General features: G+C 36.3%; 1 protein-coding gene across 1 annotated transcript; it reads left to right on the top strand.

The window, feature by feature from the left end:
- Window positions 1-1,305: 1,305 nt before the first annotated feature.
- On the top strand, window positions 1,306-18,025 carry LOC131848772 (serine hydrolase-like protein 2; the record flags this gene model as incomplete). Its single annotated transcript, XM_059198704.1, has 5 exons — window positions 1,306-1,376; window positions 7,557-7,826; window positions 13,563-13,759; window positions 15,798-15,895; window positions 17,637-18,025. Coding segments are annotated over 5 exons (916 nt in total), but the record flags the coding sequence as incomplete, so codon positions are not given.
- Between the last annotated feature and the right edge of the window lie 338 nt (window positions 18,026-18,363).

The raw sequence follows: 18,363 nt of genomic DNA on the forward strand, positions 1-18,363 counted from the left end.
AAATGGCTATTGGCACATTTTTATAGTGTCAGAGAATATATTGAAGTTAGTAATTTAATGCATCATCTATAGTAATTATGTATGCCAATAATGCCAATGACATGTTTATTTTAATTTAATTATTGACTAATAAGAATGACGTAAATATAATAATATATAAAAATTTGCACGCCTGTATGCAGGCTGAATACACTGGACATTATATTTAATATTGTATACACCTATAAGCACTATATTCTGCGAATAAATGATTTGATTTGTATGCGCTTTTGAGAAAAATAATTTACCTGACGTCTCTATGGTCAAGTTGTCAACAATCCATCAGCCAAGTTCGAATTTGTTTGTTTGCCTCAAGAAAGTGCCACCCGGGGCCTGGGCCCCGTGAATTGCTTTATGATAGTTTTAAAAAAGTCACGAAAAAGTTTCGCTCTGCGAAAAATGATTTACTTGCCGTCTCTGTCCGATCAAGTTGTTAAGCCAAGTTTGAATTTATTGCCCTAGGAACGTGCCCCGCCATGCCCTAGATCCGGGACTGCACCACACTTAGTGTTAAATATCCCACTTTGAATATTGACTCAATATTATAACTGTTTGGTTTTGTTCCGTTGCCTGTAGTCCATTTTAAAAGGTGAAATAACTTTGGCGCCAAAATACTGACATAAAATAAAAAAGTAATAATATTGCATAGAGGTTTAAGAGGACAAGAGTGAATTACATAGTTAATATATTGTTATATTATTTAAATGTAAAAATAGTAATTTGATGTATATATCTACAATTGTTTTGTATATATAATAATATGTAAATAAAAAAATAATTAAAAACATTTTATTAGTATAGTTCATTGTTATTAAGGAAGATACCCTTAGTTTAACAACAATCTGCAGAATTTCCCAAGCAAAACAGGAAACGCCACTACACATCCTCTGTGGTTGTAGCCCACTCATGCATAAACGAAATATTTCCTTTGGAAAGCATATGCTTTTTTTTTATACTATGATGGTAGCAATCTAGCATACGGCCCATCTGATGGTAAATGGTTACCGTAGCCTATGAAGGTATACTCTGAGGAGATAAAAACCATCGCTCCTAAGAATATTTTTATAATTTTTTGTCCTTGACGGGTCTAGTTAGCGGAGTTTGAAAAAGGGCGAGCACAATAGATCTATGTAGGTCCCAGTGCAACAGATCCAAGCAGCTGACAGTATTTTTAAGGATTTTGGGTAAAATACCTATAGAAAAAAGTACAGTAGGTACAATATGTAGGTACAGTTACTATATTAAATGTTACTATTATATTTTTAGCGCATTAAAAACATTTATACAAGAAACGGAAAGAGAAGTAACTATAAAAGCACCATGGGGCAACATAAGAGGTACGTATTTTTTATTATTACAACATTTTTTTATATACCTGATATCGTAAACAAGGTATGGCCCTAAAAAAAATCAAAATATCTTTATCCGTGTAGGTCTATTACAGACTCTTAAGATATGTGAAATTTACCGTCAGTTTGGAGTGATTTCTCGATGAAAAGACCTGACAAGAAACTCAGCTCGTATTCTTTTCAAATGAGCTTGTATATGATTACAAAAACATTCAATTCAGATTCATTTTTAAATTCTAATTAGGGAGAGTAGAGGGACTATAGAGTTGCTATTGCAATTTCGACAAAAGGTCTAATCAGTGGCGGTAACCCGAATAGATCCCTACAATCAGCACCCATTTAATAATAATAATAATGGCAATGGCAGGTAGAAACAGTAAAAACTCTCCCAATTATTACCTCATCCACAGGTGTCATCCCAACATCCTTACACTCTAGCCTCAACATATTACAGCTTCACCCACTTACTTTCATACTTCTCCAAAAAGCTGTAATTCTAAACACCTGTAGAATAGTCCGCAAATTTTTGTCATAATAATAATTTCTTTTATAATTGTCATTGTTTGGTGATATTCACCCGCAATGACAAGTTTAACACCCCATCAAGGGGAGATATAATATATATATATAAACAACAACATTAATAATAATAATAATCATTTATTCAGCATCTTAGTACAGAGTAAAAAAGAAATCTTAAAAACTAATATTTCGCTATGAGCTGAAAAGGCCTCCACTCAGCTGGTGCCGCAGTGTATCACTACAGCGCTGATTTTCAGTGGAGCCACTCGAAAAAAAAGAATGAAATAGCATTCGTGATCAATTTAATTATCTAAAATGAAGAATGAGTTAAATGGATGAATTATAAATGTATGTGTGATAAATTGAAAAAAAAATATATAAGGATAAAATTTCGTAAAAGTGTTTCGAAAGACTCTTGTGTAATATAATATAGTTTGAATATAATATAAGTAACATATTTATTTATTTATTCAATATATGTGTATATATAAATACTGCATTTATCTGCCACGTTTAAAAGACGAAACTGACTAAATAGTATTTTGAATCGGGGTGGTAAATTGTTCCAGCATTTCGTGGCAGTATATTAAAATAAGTAAAAAAAAAAATCATCATCATTGCCTTGCCTTTATCCCATTATTTGTGGTCGGCGCAGTATGTCATTCTCTTCCACTGCTCTCTATCGGTCGTCATATCTAAACATACTCTTCTTTTATTCATATCATCTTTCACACAATCTATCCATCTTTTCTTAGGGCGTCCCCTTCCTTTACAAAAATAACCATAAAAAAAAAATTAAAAAAAAACTTCCACGAAATGCTGCAGTTTTATATTGAGGGTTTAATATTCATTTACGTGTATGAGATGGTGGTAAGTGGTAACTGTCGCCTATATACATAAACAGCAACTACGTTATAATCTAACGCCTGTGATACCACTCATGCGTCGTCATTCGTGAGGACTGCGATGTCATGCCTCTTATTACCATTATTTACCCCTCCCAAGAACGATCCCCAAACATGAAACCTAGTTCGTGGTTCCTTTGGCATGTAACAGGTAAGAAAGGTGTAAAAAATTTCATATCAAATTCATTAACTTATGAAACTCAATTTTTTTATATATTGTTCGTAACAGTATTATAACTTGCGCTGCTCATTGCCAGACACTTAGTATGGTTACAACCCCCGCCGGACACCCCCAAAACTATAAGATTTTATAATTGGAATTACCATTACCCCTCCCATTCCCCTTGTCAGTAAAAGCAAGCAGAGCTCTTATACCCCCATGCTTACGTAAACTTTTCAATTAATGTATTGTTTTTTAGCAAAGATAATGTGAGGGTTGCCATTTGTGTAAAAAGTGCCGATGACGTAATCATTAGCACTCCCTAGCCGCCATGTCATCCCAAATAAACATAGCAAGGAATTTCTAATCCTGAATAATGTTTAGGTTATATATATTTACATAAGTTTGATATTGTCCAATCTGATTAGTTTGTAATCTTGTTATTGTCAATTTTTATGATTACTTTGTTAGTCGTAGTTTAAAACTTAACTTAATATGCTATCGTCGTCGTTGATCTCACATTGTATTTTACTGATAAAGGCTATAACAGAATAGCATTTAACTTAATATGCTATCGTCGTCGTCGATCTCATATTGTATTATTCTGCTGATATAGGCTATAACAGAATAGCAGAGAGGGTGGACTCACTGCCCTCACTGAGTTATAGACCGTTTTGTCTCATTCATTAGTTTTAAATTATATTATTGTATGGGCAACAGTTGTATTGTGTGAAAAGTTTTTGTTTGAGACAAATAAAGATTATTATTATTATTATTAAATAGTGCTTACGTAACAATTGAACGGCCCCTAACAGATAATAATAGAGGCTAATAAAATCAACATACATATACACAACAAAGCCGGTATAAAGCTGGTATAAAATAAAACAAAATGATTTACTTACTGCACTGCTCGAAGTGGACATCCTTGTATATTCAAAGACCCCCCCCCCCCCCCCCCTCCCCAGCCCCCCAATAGTGCTTACGTAATACTGGAACGGCCCTTTATCCAGTATTATATTTTTATATGTATGTATATAAAATTCTCGTGTCACAAGGTTTCGTGTTTATAATCCTCCGAAACGACTTGACCGATTTTGATGAAATTTTGTATGTGAATTTTATATATTAGAAAATAGCTATATATGATAGTAGGAAATACTATTAACTAGGGCCAGGAAGGAAACCGGAAGGAACCATACAAAGTAGTGACAATTTAGAATAGAATTATATATATATAAATAAAATTGGAGCATCTGTTTGTAATATTGTAATAACCGCTTTTTACTACATGCATATGAATACGGTACATACACCAAAATAACATTTATTACAATTTTTGTCTGTCTGTCTGTCTGTTTGTTCTGGCTAATTCCTGAAATGGCTATAGCGATTTTGACGGGACTTTTTTTGGCAAGTAGCTGATGTCATAAGGAGTAACTTAGGCTACTTTTACTTTAGAAAAATAAAGTTAAGTTCCACGCGGACGAAGTCGCGGGAATATAGAATATAATAAAATAGAACGTAGACTAAATAAGTGGTATTGCACAATTTGGTATGAAAGAGGAATAAACAATACTTAAAATCTGCATTTACAATATTAACAGGATGAATATATAATTTCCTTATTACATCATTAGTGTATATGTCACTACAGCTGGAACTATGTATACAATTATAATAATATCCCAAAATAATTCACACAGCGCCATCTAGTCTCACTATTCACACACTTATACTTAAAAATGTAAAGTAATACTAAAAAAAAGAGCAACACGCAAGTTTTTGCTCGTTCTTCTTGTGATGAGACAGCTTTCCGAATGAGCGGTAGATTAAAAAAACTACCGCTCATTCGGAAGGAACTTACATTGAAGCACTTTTGAATAAATGATTTTCTATTCTATTCTATTCTCAAGAATAGAATAGAATAGAAAATCATTTATTCAAATAAACTGCATTTAAGTACTTTTGAATATTTATAACATTCTTTTATCTACCGCTCGTTTGGAAAGCTTCACAAGAAGAACGAGCAAGAAACTTGTGTGTCAAGTTAAGCACAGCTCGTGTTATGGGCCTAAAAGCTTTCTATATAAGAATATATTATTAACTAGCTGTTCCCGCGACATCGTCCGCGTGGAGTAAAACTTTAATTTTCTGAAATAAAAGTTGCCTAAGTTACTCCTTGTTACATCAGCTACCTGCCAAAAAAGTTCTGTCAAAATCGGTCCAGCCCTTTCAGAGATTAGATGGAACAAACAGTTATATGTCCAATTTACACAGTATCGTTTTAAATTATAGCCTATGTGTTATTCTGATGCATAAGCTATATTATTGTGAAGTTTCTTTAAAGTCCGTTCTGTAGCTTTTACGTGAAAGAGTAACAAACATCCATACTTACAAACTTTCGCGTTTATAATATTAATAAGATGTTTATTTGAAATAATATATATGTATAATAATAATAGCCCTGGCGAAAACTCACAGCGCCATCTAGTCCCAAGCTAAGCAGAACTTGTGCTAAGTACTAATTACAACTAGAACAGATAAATACATACTATAGATACCGGGGGAAGGGGATTGTTAGTAATGTGGATTGATAACCCCATTGCTAGCAATGTACCATGTCAGGTCGACCTCCACGCGGTTCCCCCTGGAAACCATCGTGTTAAATTCCTGGTGAATCTGTCACGATGGGCTAACTGACCTGACCTCATGCTCATCTTATCATCCTCCACTGGTGCCCCGCCAGCGTAAACCGTTAGCGCAGGCGGGTGCACCATTCCATTATCATCCACAAATAAAAAATACATAGGTACTTTTTTTAAATGCTCAGCAAAACAAACAATCATACTCATGAATAATAGTTTGTAACGTGCGAGAAATCGAACCCGCGACCATTGGAAGTAAGGCAGTGATAAACCACTAGACTACGAGGTAGTGGTGATATTTATTCTATTAGTAAACACTTACGTATGCTTAGTCTAAGGTTAAAGTCCAACTTATATCTACATGTCTACGACTATAAATAATATTACTATTATAACATTGAAAAAGCGAAAGATTATTTTCAAATTAAAAGTAAGAATAATATTGCCAACTACAGAAGGCTGTAATCTATACATACATATATATAAATAAAATTGGAGTGTCTGTTTGTAATATTGAAATAACCGCTTTTTACTACATGCATATGAATATAAATACGGTACATACACCAAATTAACATTTTTTACCATTTTTGTCTGTCTATCTGTTTGTTCCGGCTAATCTCTGAAATGGCTGGACTGATTTTGACGGGACTTTTTTGGCATGTAGCTGATATAATAGGCTTAGGCTACTTTTATTTTAGAAAAATAGAGTTAAATTCCACGCGGATGTAAGTAAGGTACAGCCAATACTAAATACAACTATAGTTTTTTTTAATGAGTGATAATGGAATAGTGCACCCGCCTGCGCTAACGGTTTACGCTGGCGGGGCACCAGTGGGCACCATGAGGTCAGGTCAGTTAGCCCATCGTGACAGATTCACCGGGAATTTGGCGGGTGTAACATTCCATTATCATCTACATATATAAAAACCCAGTCTCAACTAATAAATTCCCCAATGCCTTGCGAAGGGGATTGTTAGTAATGTGGACTCATGACCCCATTACTAGCAATGTACTATGTCAGGTTGACCTCCACGCGGTACCCCCTGGAAACCATCGTGATAAATTCCTGGTGAATTTGTCACGATGGGCTATGGTAGCCAGCCAGCGTAAACCGTTGGCGCAGGCGGGTGCACCATTCCATTATCATCCATAAAAAAAAAAAACTTCTCAATACCTACAATATTCACAATTTCATATCCCTTATTTGTTTCATTATAATAAACACTCCAATCTTTTCGTTCCAAACTCCCGGTACGTCAGTTCCGTCCATCCATCAATCTACTTGTCAATGTCACAAAGATTATTTAGACTCTGATCTCTGCCGTTTCATTTCATGTTACTGAATGCCTTAGATAAAGAAAAATGATTATTGATTTACCATTTTTATTTAACACCCTCAGCGCCAGACCCTAAGTGACGGTTCTTAAAAAAAAAACTATATAGTTTTTTTGTTCAGAAGTGTTTAAAACTACATATTGTTATTCGCCCTCGTTTCGCTCCTTTTTCTTGGATTTTTATGGGCTTTCATTTTGTGTAAAAAATGTATAGAAATTTTTTTTTTCGGACTATAATGCTGTTGGCCGTAGCTGGCCTTTACAGCTTCACCGGACGTTATGGGGCGAGTGCAGATGGCACTCCAAACCCGCGGAAGGACTTATGGAGCGGCTGAAGGCCAACTCCTGCCCGACGGATACGACTTTAGTCTGAGGGCACCACTAGGGGTTCGAACCTCGGCTCAGGCCGTCGTAATTTCGATCCCCGTTTGAATTGGACGGGAATCGATCGGAGGGGACAGTGTTCCGGACACTGTGTGACAAGATACACATGGCGCTGAGGTTGTTAATGGTGCCTTACACGATTGTTAACAGATTTATTCATCGATGCTCACAAATTGCGTTTATATTATTGAGGTTGCAATATTTATTTTCAGCCTTATCCTGGGGCAACCCGTCCAATCCCCCAGTATTACTCTGTCACGGCAGAATGGACGCGTGCACCTCATTCCGTCCCCTGGCCAATTTGCTGCCAGATTCTTTGTTCTACGTGTCCGTTGACTTGCCAGGGAACGGTCTCTCCGATCACCTGCCCAAAGGCGTCCAATACGGTATATTAGATTTTATACCTACGGTCCTGCAGATTAAGGATCATTTTAAATGGAACAACTTCACGTTCGTTGGACATTCTATGGCAGTTATGATTGGTAAGTATAATTTTTGCTGTAATTGTAAACTAGCGGTGTCCTCGGATTTGTCCGTTTGTATCAAAATCTGTAGGTTTTGACCTACTTTAGATAGATAGATAATTGATTTATTGCCAACATAACACAAATAAAACAATTTACGATAAGACACAAAATAAGAAATATATATATATATATATATATATATATATATATATATATATATATATATAGAAAGAAATATATACATAGAAAGTTGGCAATAGGAGCTGTCTCGGCTGTTGCTGATATAAGCACAAGCTCAATGAGGTGCACCTATGTATACAGCGCTGGTTTTCAGGCAGCCCCCATTGCTCATTAAAAGAAAAAAAAACTAAGATGCGGATTTTTACTATATATATATACATATACATTAAAAATATATACATATTAAATAAGCTCTAGGATGTACAAATATAAATATGAATATATAAAATGAATTACAATATTCAATGCTCACAAAAACCAAAATCAGTTTATATTTAGAACTGTTCTAATGCTGTTGACTGCAGCAGTCCTTTACAGCTTCACCGGACGATAGGAGGCGAGTGCAGATGGCACTCCAAACCAAAGGAAGGACTTATAGAGTGGTTGAAGGCCAACTCCCGCCTGATGGATACAACTTTATTGATGAATTGAATTCGATGGGGGAACAATCGGGGGTCTACCGGTCGCGCCGGTGTGGAACGCCTGTTTGTTGGTGTGGTTAAAGTCATTGTCTTCACAGACGAGGACGGTGTCGTGTGTCTCTATATATATGTAGTGGGAACTGAACGGGTGGACTGTAGGGACGTTAGCTGCCGTTATGGGGTCATTGGGACTAATAAGAACCTTCGGCGGCATTCGACCATACTATATAGTATTATTGAGCGGTTGAACCTTCTTTGTAACTTCCGTCTAATGAATATGACTTTAATTTGAGTCTCAGGCCGTCGTAATTTCGATCCCCGTTTGAATCCTTCCCTCATCCCCCCACAAAACAGTTAGAGGGTAGCGGTGCGTCCGTAGTATCTCGTTTTAAAAAGTTTAGGTAACTCAAAATTTCTTATTTGCAGGAAAACTATACAATATAACGCACCCTGGCGTCGCTTTCTTTACAATGAAAGTGTTTTATACGTGTTTGTGTTAAATGTGGCAATGTTACACATTGATATATTGTATAGTTGGTCAGCTTGTGTTCCATTATGTTGGCAGCGTTCATTCATTCAATTCGTTCTCTCTCTGATTTTGTACGGATGTTAGTTAGTAAAATATTACTTACTTGTTTTATTAATTAAATAAAAGTTCTATCATAATTACTGCGTTTAAATATAAACATCAGGTTATGGGCCCAGACACATAACCCTGCTTGTTATTGTAGTAAACAACGCGAACACAAAAGTTAATAATCGACGGGAAGAAAAGTGAGGTTATCCGGCTATCACACGTGGCTAATATCGTCGAGAAGGTATACTTGTACGTCGCACGCAAGTAAGGTCGGAAAGGATGGATAATAATATCATAAATAACACCGTAGTTAAGTTGGAAGGTGCTAGAAATTGGAACACGTGGAAATTCCAAACCATGGTACTGATGCGTGGCTATGGTTGGCTGGACATAATAGAAGGAAGGAGTATAAAGCCTAAAACTGGTGATGAACTAACAGCTTGGGAGGTGAAGGACGCTAAAGCACAGACTCTGATAGTCACGAGGTTGTCCGAGGATTCCATATTACATGTACTTACATGTACCAGCTCCTATGAAATGTGGAGGAAACTTCAAAGTGTTTATGAACAGAAAACAGCAACTAGTGTTCATATAGTACAACAGAGATTCTTTCAATATAAATATGAAACGGGGTCAGATATGTCAATTTTTCTATCTAAAATTCAAGAAATGCAAAACACGTTAAAACAGTTGGGAGAAAATGTTTCTGATAAATTAGTCATTACTAAAATACTGATGACATTGCCAGATGAATACAAGCATTTTGTATCTGCTTGGGAGTCGGCTCCGGACGATAAACAGACTATTGATAACTTGGTGGCAAGGTTATTGATCGAAGAAGAAAGAATCAAAGAAAAGAGTGAATCACAGCAAACAGCATCATCATCTGCTTTTGTTGTAAAGAATAAAAGACTTGTGAAGTGTTTCAAATGTGGCAAAAATGGGCATTTTCAAACGGAGTGCAGAAGCTACAAAAATAATGGTGAATCAAACATGACCAGTAATCAAAATAACAATAACTGTTTTTATTGTGGAAAGTTTGGTCATTTTAAGGCGCAGTGTCGGTTTAGAAAACAAAAAGAAAACAAAAGTAAGTCTGATAATAGTGACAAAATTAAATCAAAAAGTAATGCATTTATAGTGTCAAACTCATCACAGGAAACGCATAAATCACAGTGGTTAGTGGATTCTGGCGCCAGCGAACACATGTGTAATGATCGCTCATTGTTTGTATCATTCTCAAGTTTATCGGAAAAATCTGTAATCGTCGGTAATGGCGCGGCAATTAGTGTTCTTGGCTGCGGACAGGTGGCAGTACAAGTGTCGAATGGGAACGAATGGATTGATACGGTAATAGAAAACGTATTATTCGTTCCGGAACTGAAAACTAACTTATTCTCGGTCAATCGCGCCACAGACAAAGGATACGTTATGATGACAGATGAATGTTCGTGTAAATTCTTCAAAAATAAGGAAGTTTGTGCCGTTGCACAACGAATTGGAAATTCATATTACTTAGAATTACGTTTTAAATGTGAGATTGCAAATACTGCAGAATTAGTTCAATGGCATAAAAGGTTGGCTCATCAAAACTTCGCGTATGTAAAAGAAATATTGGAGAAAAATAACATTAATATCAAACAGAATACTATACCTCAGTGTGAGAGTTGTTTGGCAGGAAAAATACATAGATTACCCTTTACGAATAGTAACAATACGACTTCTAATACGTGTGAACTAATACATGCAGATGTGTGTGGCCCGATGGAGGTGACATCCGTTGGAGGCTCAAGATACTTTTTGTTACTGAAGGATGACTACTCAAACTATCGGAGTGTATATTTCATGAAAACAAAAAGTGAAGTCAAACAGCACATCGAAAATTATTTGAATAAGGCCGAAAATATGACGGGTAACAAAGTCAAATGTTTTAGAAGTGACAATGGCCTAGAGTTTCTGAACAAAGAAATGAAGGAAATGTTTTCTAAACGGGGAATAACGCACCAAACTACTGTCCCTTATACCCCCGAACAGAATGGGAAAGCCGAGAGAGAAAATCGAACATTGGTCGAAGCGGCCAGGACTATGCTACATTCAGAAAACTTGGCAAAGAAATTGTGGGCTGAAGCTATAAATACAGCTGTATTTGTCCTGAATAGAACTGGGAAGAGTAAGGATAATGAAAGATCTCCATTTCAAGTGTGGTCAAATAAAATATTTGATTTAAACCAGTTAAAGATTTTTGGTACTGAAGTGTATGTTCACATACCAAAAGAAAGAAGGAGGAAATGGGATATGAGAGGAGAAAAAGGTATTATTGTTGGTTATGAAGAGAACGTAAAAGGATATAGAATTTACTTTTCTAGAAGGAACTCTGTGGAGATAAAACGAGACATTGTTTTCTTAAAACAGAATGATAAGAAAGAGAAACTTCAGTCGGAAGAATATGGTGCTAAGGAGTCTGTAGTGTCATCTAGTCTGGAAAACATGTTTGAAACAGACACAGGGGTCACTGAACCCACAAGCACTGAAAGCATTCTAGTAGAGAAGGAAACAGATTATAACAGTGACACTGAATACTTACCGTGTAGTGATGAAGGACCTGTATCAGAAGAGATGACTTCCACATATGAAGAGAAACCGGTACGTGTGCGTAAACAAACATCATTCTATAAGTGTAATAGTGTGCAAGTGATCGAAAATGATTGTGAACCAGTGACATATAGTGAGGCTATGAAAAGAAGTGATGCAAGTGAGTGGAGAAAGGCAATTGAGAAAGAGTTACAAACTTTGAAAGACAATAACACATGGGATTTTTGTAACACACCAAAAAATGAGAAAGCAGTAAGTACTAAATGGGTTTTTAAAATAAAAACAAATACAGATCATGTCAAACAGTATAAAGCAAGGTTGGTGGCTAGGGGTTTTGAACAAAATGATTTATTTAATTTAAGTGAGATTTATGCACCAGTTGCCAAACTGACAACTTTTAGATTATTCATTGTAGTGGCAACTAAATTAAATCTACCTGTTTATCAAATGGATGTGACAGGGGCATTTTTGTATGGGGATATAAAAGAAGATGTCTATATTAGTTTACCAAAAGGGGCCTATTCAGGAAATAATAATATTGTAAAATTAAACAAGTCATTGTATGGACTAAAAAGGTCACCTAAAGATTGGAATATTAAATTCAATTCTGTAATTACTAAAGAAGGGTTTGAAAGGTCAAAGAATGATCCATGCTTGTATTCTAAGTGTAATGGTAAAGATAAAATGTTTGTTCTGATTTATGTAGATGATTTGTTGTTTTTCGGTACAAATGACCAAGTAATCAATAATTTAAAAGGTGTATTGTGTAAAGAGTTCAGGATGAAAGACCTGGGTTTAATTTCAGAGTTCTTAGGTATAAACATAAAACAAGACTTACAAAACGGGACTACTGTATTATCACAGAAAAATTATTTAGAGAGTGTACTGAGAAAATTTAATATGGAATGTTGTAAACCAATGATGACCCCATTGGATCAAAATTTAAATACAAATATATTTGATATTAATGGTAAAAGTGACAACCACATTGAAAGTATTTGCAGACAAATTATTGGCTGTTTGATGTATGCTGTTTCAGGCACTAGGCCTGACTTATGTTTTGCTGTCTCATTGTTGAGTAGATATCAAAAATGTGCAAATAATGTATTACTTACAGCACTAAAGAGAGTATTGCGTTATGTTAAAAATACTTTAGATTATAAATTAGTTTATAAGTGTAATGGTGATAAGCTGGAAGGTTATTGTGATGCTGATTGGGGTGGTGACCAAAGAGATAGAAAGTCCACTTCAGGCTTTTTATTTATGTTTTCAAATTGTTTAATAATGTGGTGTTCAAAGAAACAATCTTCTGTGAGTCTGTCATCAACAGAGGCAGAATATGTTTCTATGAGCTTAGCTGCTAGTGAAGCATGTTGGCTTGCTAATTTGTTGAGTGATTTTAGATTTAATAATGTATTTCCAATAAGTTTGTATTGTGACAATCAGTCAGCGATTTTGAATGCCAGTTCTGAATCTTTGAAACGTTTGAAACATGTTGATATTCGTTATCACTTTGTGAAAGATTTAATTAAAAATAAAACAGTTAATGTTAAGTATATAAGCACAAGTAATCAGCCAGCAGATTTATTGACAAAATGTTTAAGTAGGGACTCTATTGTTAAGTTTCTGAAACTTTGTAATGTTACATAAGAAATGTAAAGTTTATAACATAATAGTAACTAAATGTATAACATTGAGAGGGGGTGTTAAATGTGGCAATGTTACACATTGATATATTGTATAGTTGGTCAGCTTGTGTTCCATTATGTTGGCAGCGTTCATTCATTCAATTCGCTCTCTCTCTGATTTTGTACGGATGTTAGTTAGTAAAATATTACTTACTTGTTTTATTAATTAAATAAAAGTTCTATCATAATTACTGCGTTTAAATATAAACATCAGTTTGAATATTATTTTCAGGAAAACTATACAATATAACGCACCCCGGCGTCATTTCCCGTAGTGTAGATCTAGACCCTTTCCCGGCCTACTTTACGTTCAAATTCGATGACTTGCGGCCGTGGTACAGATATTTCTATGACGGTTTCTACAGCGAAGATAATTACAAGAAAATCAACGGAGGATTGGAAACTGCAAGGAAATATACATATGAAGAGGTACATACGTATTTTAAGTAAATTATGTTTATTTATTAATAATGAGATGTACTAGCGAGTTGGTCTGCGTGGAATTAAACTTTTTTTTTTAAATAGTAGTCAAATTACTTCTTATTAGATCAGTTACCTGCCAAAAAAAAGTCCCGCTAAAATCAGTCTAGCCAATTCAGAGATTAGCCGGAACAATCAGACAAACAGACAAAAATTGTAAAAAGTGTTATTTTGGTGTATGCACCATATTTATACATATACATAAATAAATCATATTATTATTATTATTATTATATACATATGAATGTATGTAATGTAAGTATAAATAAAATTGGAGTGTATGTAATAAAAAACGGTAATTTCAATATTACAAACAGACACTCCAATTTTATTTATAGGTATAGATTATTCTTGGAGTGAACTATTTGACGCCTTCGCTTGTCAAATGGTTTAGCACACCGCTTTACTTTTGATGGTCGCGAGTTCGATTCCTCGCACGATGCAATGTATTTGTATTTATAAGTGTGATTGTTTATATATATGTTTTCTATGTATATATTTACAACAAAAAAATATATAAGTATTAGTTGTTTTGCACTTTATAAACTTACCTTCAAGATAACATTTTTTTTACTGATGATAATGGACTGGCACAGTCGCCTGCGCTAACGGTATGCGCTGGCGGGGCACCAGTGGAGGATGATAAGATGAGCGTGAGATCAGGTCAGTTAACCCATCGTCCCAAATTCACCAAGAATTTATCATGATGGTTACTAGGGGAACCACGTGGAGGTCAACCTGAGATGGTACATTGTTAGCAATGGGTTCAATAATTTACATTACTAGGAATCCCATTGCCCCCAACACTGTGGGTATTATCTTTGGTTATTTTTATTATACCCTATAATTTCACTGCCTAACCGTTCAAGCCAAAATTACCCAATATAATAATCTCAGGACAATTCACACAGCGCTATCTAGAACCAAGTTAAGATAGCTAAAGCTCGTGTTATGGGTACTAGATAACTGATACAAATAGATAGACATTTTTTTTCGTAAATACATACATATTATACATATAAAACACCCAGACCGATACAAACAATCGTACTCATGAATACGAATGTTTGTGCCGTGTAAGAATCGAATCCGCGACCAACGGAAGTAAGACGGTGTGCTAAACCGCTAGACCACTGAGGCCGTCAAAAACAGCTTACAAAACAAGCTGCTTGGCGGCTGAAATAGCTGAGATTGAGGTACATACTATTGGGAAGTTACGCGACAACGTCGCCCGAAGCACGTTCTCATTGACCCCGACGACTCCATAACGGCAGGTAACCTCTCCTACCGTTCCACCCCGACCACACTTTACACACACACAAGACACCGTCCTCGCCGGCGAAGACGCCGACCTCCAACACAGCATATCGCGTAATCAACCGGGCGCCTGCGCGCGCCCGTGCGCTCCACCGATCGATCCACCGTCCAATACAAACGGGGATCGAAATTACGACGGCCTGGTTTGAAGCCGCGGTTCGAACCCCTAGTGGTGCCGTCAGACTAAAGTCGTATACTTCACTTCAGGCAGGAGTTGACCTTCAGCCGCTCCATAAGTTCTTCCTTTGGTTTGGAGTGCCATCTGCACTCGGCCCCCTAACGTCCGGTGAAACTGTAAAGGCGGCCAACAGCATTAGAGTAGTCCGAAAAATAAACTATTGGGAAGTTTCAGAAATGATACGTCGATGCAGCAGTACTTTTATTTTATTCCTTTTTCAAATTACACTCCACATAAATTGCGTCGCTGTACATTCACGTCTGGTCGTCTCGGTCGCCTCAAACAGAGAGAGAGAGCAGCCCGCTCCCTCCTTGTTCCCGGCCTCTTTATCTCTATTCCATCACGTGACTCACTATAGTTTTAAATTTGAAATGTAAGTAACAAATTAGTCAACTGACTGTTCTCTATGTATTGAAGCTAACAATACTTAGTCGAGTTTGTAGAAAGTAGGCTACGGTAAATTAAAGTCAAGTTTTTTTTATTTTTTTATAGGTTCTTCAACTTACAATGAAGGCTAGAGGACTGTCAAAGGAAGCAGCTGAGGAAATTCTAGAAAGATCTCTGGTACCCGCGGGTGAAGGTCTATACAGGTAACGTAATCTTGAAATAACAACTAAAGTATTAATTATGAGGACGACTGAGGCTTTGCAGTCGGCTACCGCAAGGGAAACCCCAAGTAGCGCCCGTGACTTGTGACACGGGTGTAGGTTTAAAAGGCTCTTTTAGAATGCATTAACACTCACCTTCACTTCTTGCAGCTTCCCCCCGGGCCCAACTAAGACCGGGATAAACCCATTGCTAATACAATTCAGCAACAGAACGTACCGGTTGTATTCAGTATCCGAAATACAACCGGCACGTTCTGTGCTTGTCGACTGAATGCCGTGACTTATTCAAAGAAAGAGAATTATTCAAAAATTTTTTTCGGACTACTCTAATGCTGTTGGCCGCAGCTGGCCTTTACAGCTTCACCGAACGATAGGGGGCGAGTGCAGATGGCACTACAAGCCCGCGGAAGGACTTTGGAGCGGCTGAAGGTCAACTCCTGCCTGACGGATACGACTTTAGTCTGAGGGCACCACTAGGGGTTCGAACCTCGGCTCAGGCAGTCGTAATATCGATTCCCGTTTGAATTGGACGGGGGATCGATCCAAGAATTATTCAACTACCGTCCTCCGTATTTATAGACCCAAGTGAGTGTAGTAGGTCGATCTATTAATACTAGATGGCGCTATTTACAATATTTGTAATAATCTTTACATTGGGTACTTCATCAGTACTACTACCTTCTTTTAATATCTTTTTAAATTATTGGAGTTTTATGCAATATTGATGTGAACCCCAACAAAAGTATTGTGTATAATTAAATAATATACCTTTACACCTGTTATTAGAGCGGATAGAGTCATCGCCAACTGTCGATATTGTGTTGAACGCAACTTACTTACAACTTACGTGTACACATTTCGCTCTGTATATATTTCAATAAAAAAAAATGCACCACTAGATGGCGCTAGTCTCAAGCCTACTTGCGAGTCATGTTCTCCTGGTACGTTCACTGTATATTTGAATAAATTACTCAATATATCTGAATCAAATAAATGCATCAATCACTCCAATAGATGGCGGTAGTCTCTAGCCTACTTGCGAGTCATGTTCTCCTGGTACTTTCACTGATCAGTAATAGTAATAACTTCACGACTGTTATCTTTGATGGGGTAGTCAGAGTCATTAGCAACTGTCGTAGTTGTGAACGCAACACTTGACATGTGCACATTGCGCTCGGTATATGTGAATTAAATAAATGCATTACTCCAATAGACGGCGGTAGGCTGTAGCCTACTTGCGAGGTCATGTTCTCCTGGTACTTTCACTGTAGTATCGGTAATAGTATGATAACTTCACGACTTATCTTTGATGGGGTAGTCAGAGTCATTGTTAACTGTCGATGTTGTTGTAAACGCAACACTTGACATGTCGTGTCACTACTTAATGTTGTTTTGTCCAATTCCGCTACCTAGCATTTGTGAGATCACAAATATGCATATAAAAAAAGTCGCTGTCGCTGTCGGTCCGTCCTTATGTATGCTTAAATCTTTAAAAACTACGCAACGGATTTTGAAGCGGTTTTTTTTAATACAAGAGGAAGGAATTTATATATATATATATATATATAATACATGTACACCCGAACTGCGACGGGTCGAGTAGCTAGTTTCATATAAATCGATCAAGCCGTTTCGGAGGAGAGGAAGATTATCTATAGAGGTAACAGAGGTAGAGGTAGTAGGAGGTAGACCTTGCTGTCATATAATTTTTTTTTCTTTTCAGATTAACATATGACCAAAGAAACAAAACTATAACCGCGCCGCCATTTTCAGCTGATAACGTTAAATTAATGTACACCACACTATCTACACCGACTTTTTCTGTTCTCGCAAAAGAATCAATCAAAAATGGCCTATATAGCAAAGTGCCCTTCATTATGGACGAGAAGGTGTGGCCCAAAAACAATTTTAAGTTCAAAATCGTGGACGGAGGTCATGATGTCCACCTGGAGAACCCTCGCTGCATGGCAGAGGATATATCAAAGTTCCTGCTTCAAGGATAACCCAAGCCATATAAGTTATTTAGTACCCCTTTTTAGTAAAGTTGCTCGGACGGTGGAGTATGAAATTTCGCAAACTTATAGTTTAAATAGATAAGGAGACCAGAATGTTAATACTTTTTTTTTTAATCTATACATGTAGTAAAAAACTGTTATTTCGATATTACATGTATTATATGCATGTAGATGCATATGAATGTACATACGGTACATACACCAAAATAACATTTTTACAATTTTTGTCTATTTGTCTGTCAGAAGACATTTTTTCTGGCGAGTTACTCACTGCACTGTTCTATACATATAAATAAAATTGAAGTGTCTGTTTATAATATTGAAATAATCGTTCTTTACTACATACTAATATGAATATAAATACGGTGCATACACCAAAATAACATTTTTTACAATTTTTATCTATCTGTCTACTTGTTCCGGCCAATCTCTACA

This window comes from Achroia grisella, unplaced genomic scaffold (assembly GCF_030625045.1).
Source record: "Achroia grisella isolate CSIRO2021 unplaced genomic scaffold, CSIRO_AGI_Agris_v1 utg58740, whole genome shotgun sequence".
NCBI classification, from domain to species: domain Eukaryota; kingdom Metazoa; phylum Arthropoda; class Insecta; order Lepidoptera; family Pyralidae; genus Achroia; species Achroia grisella.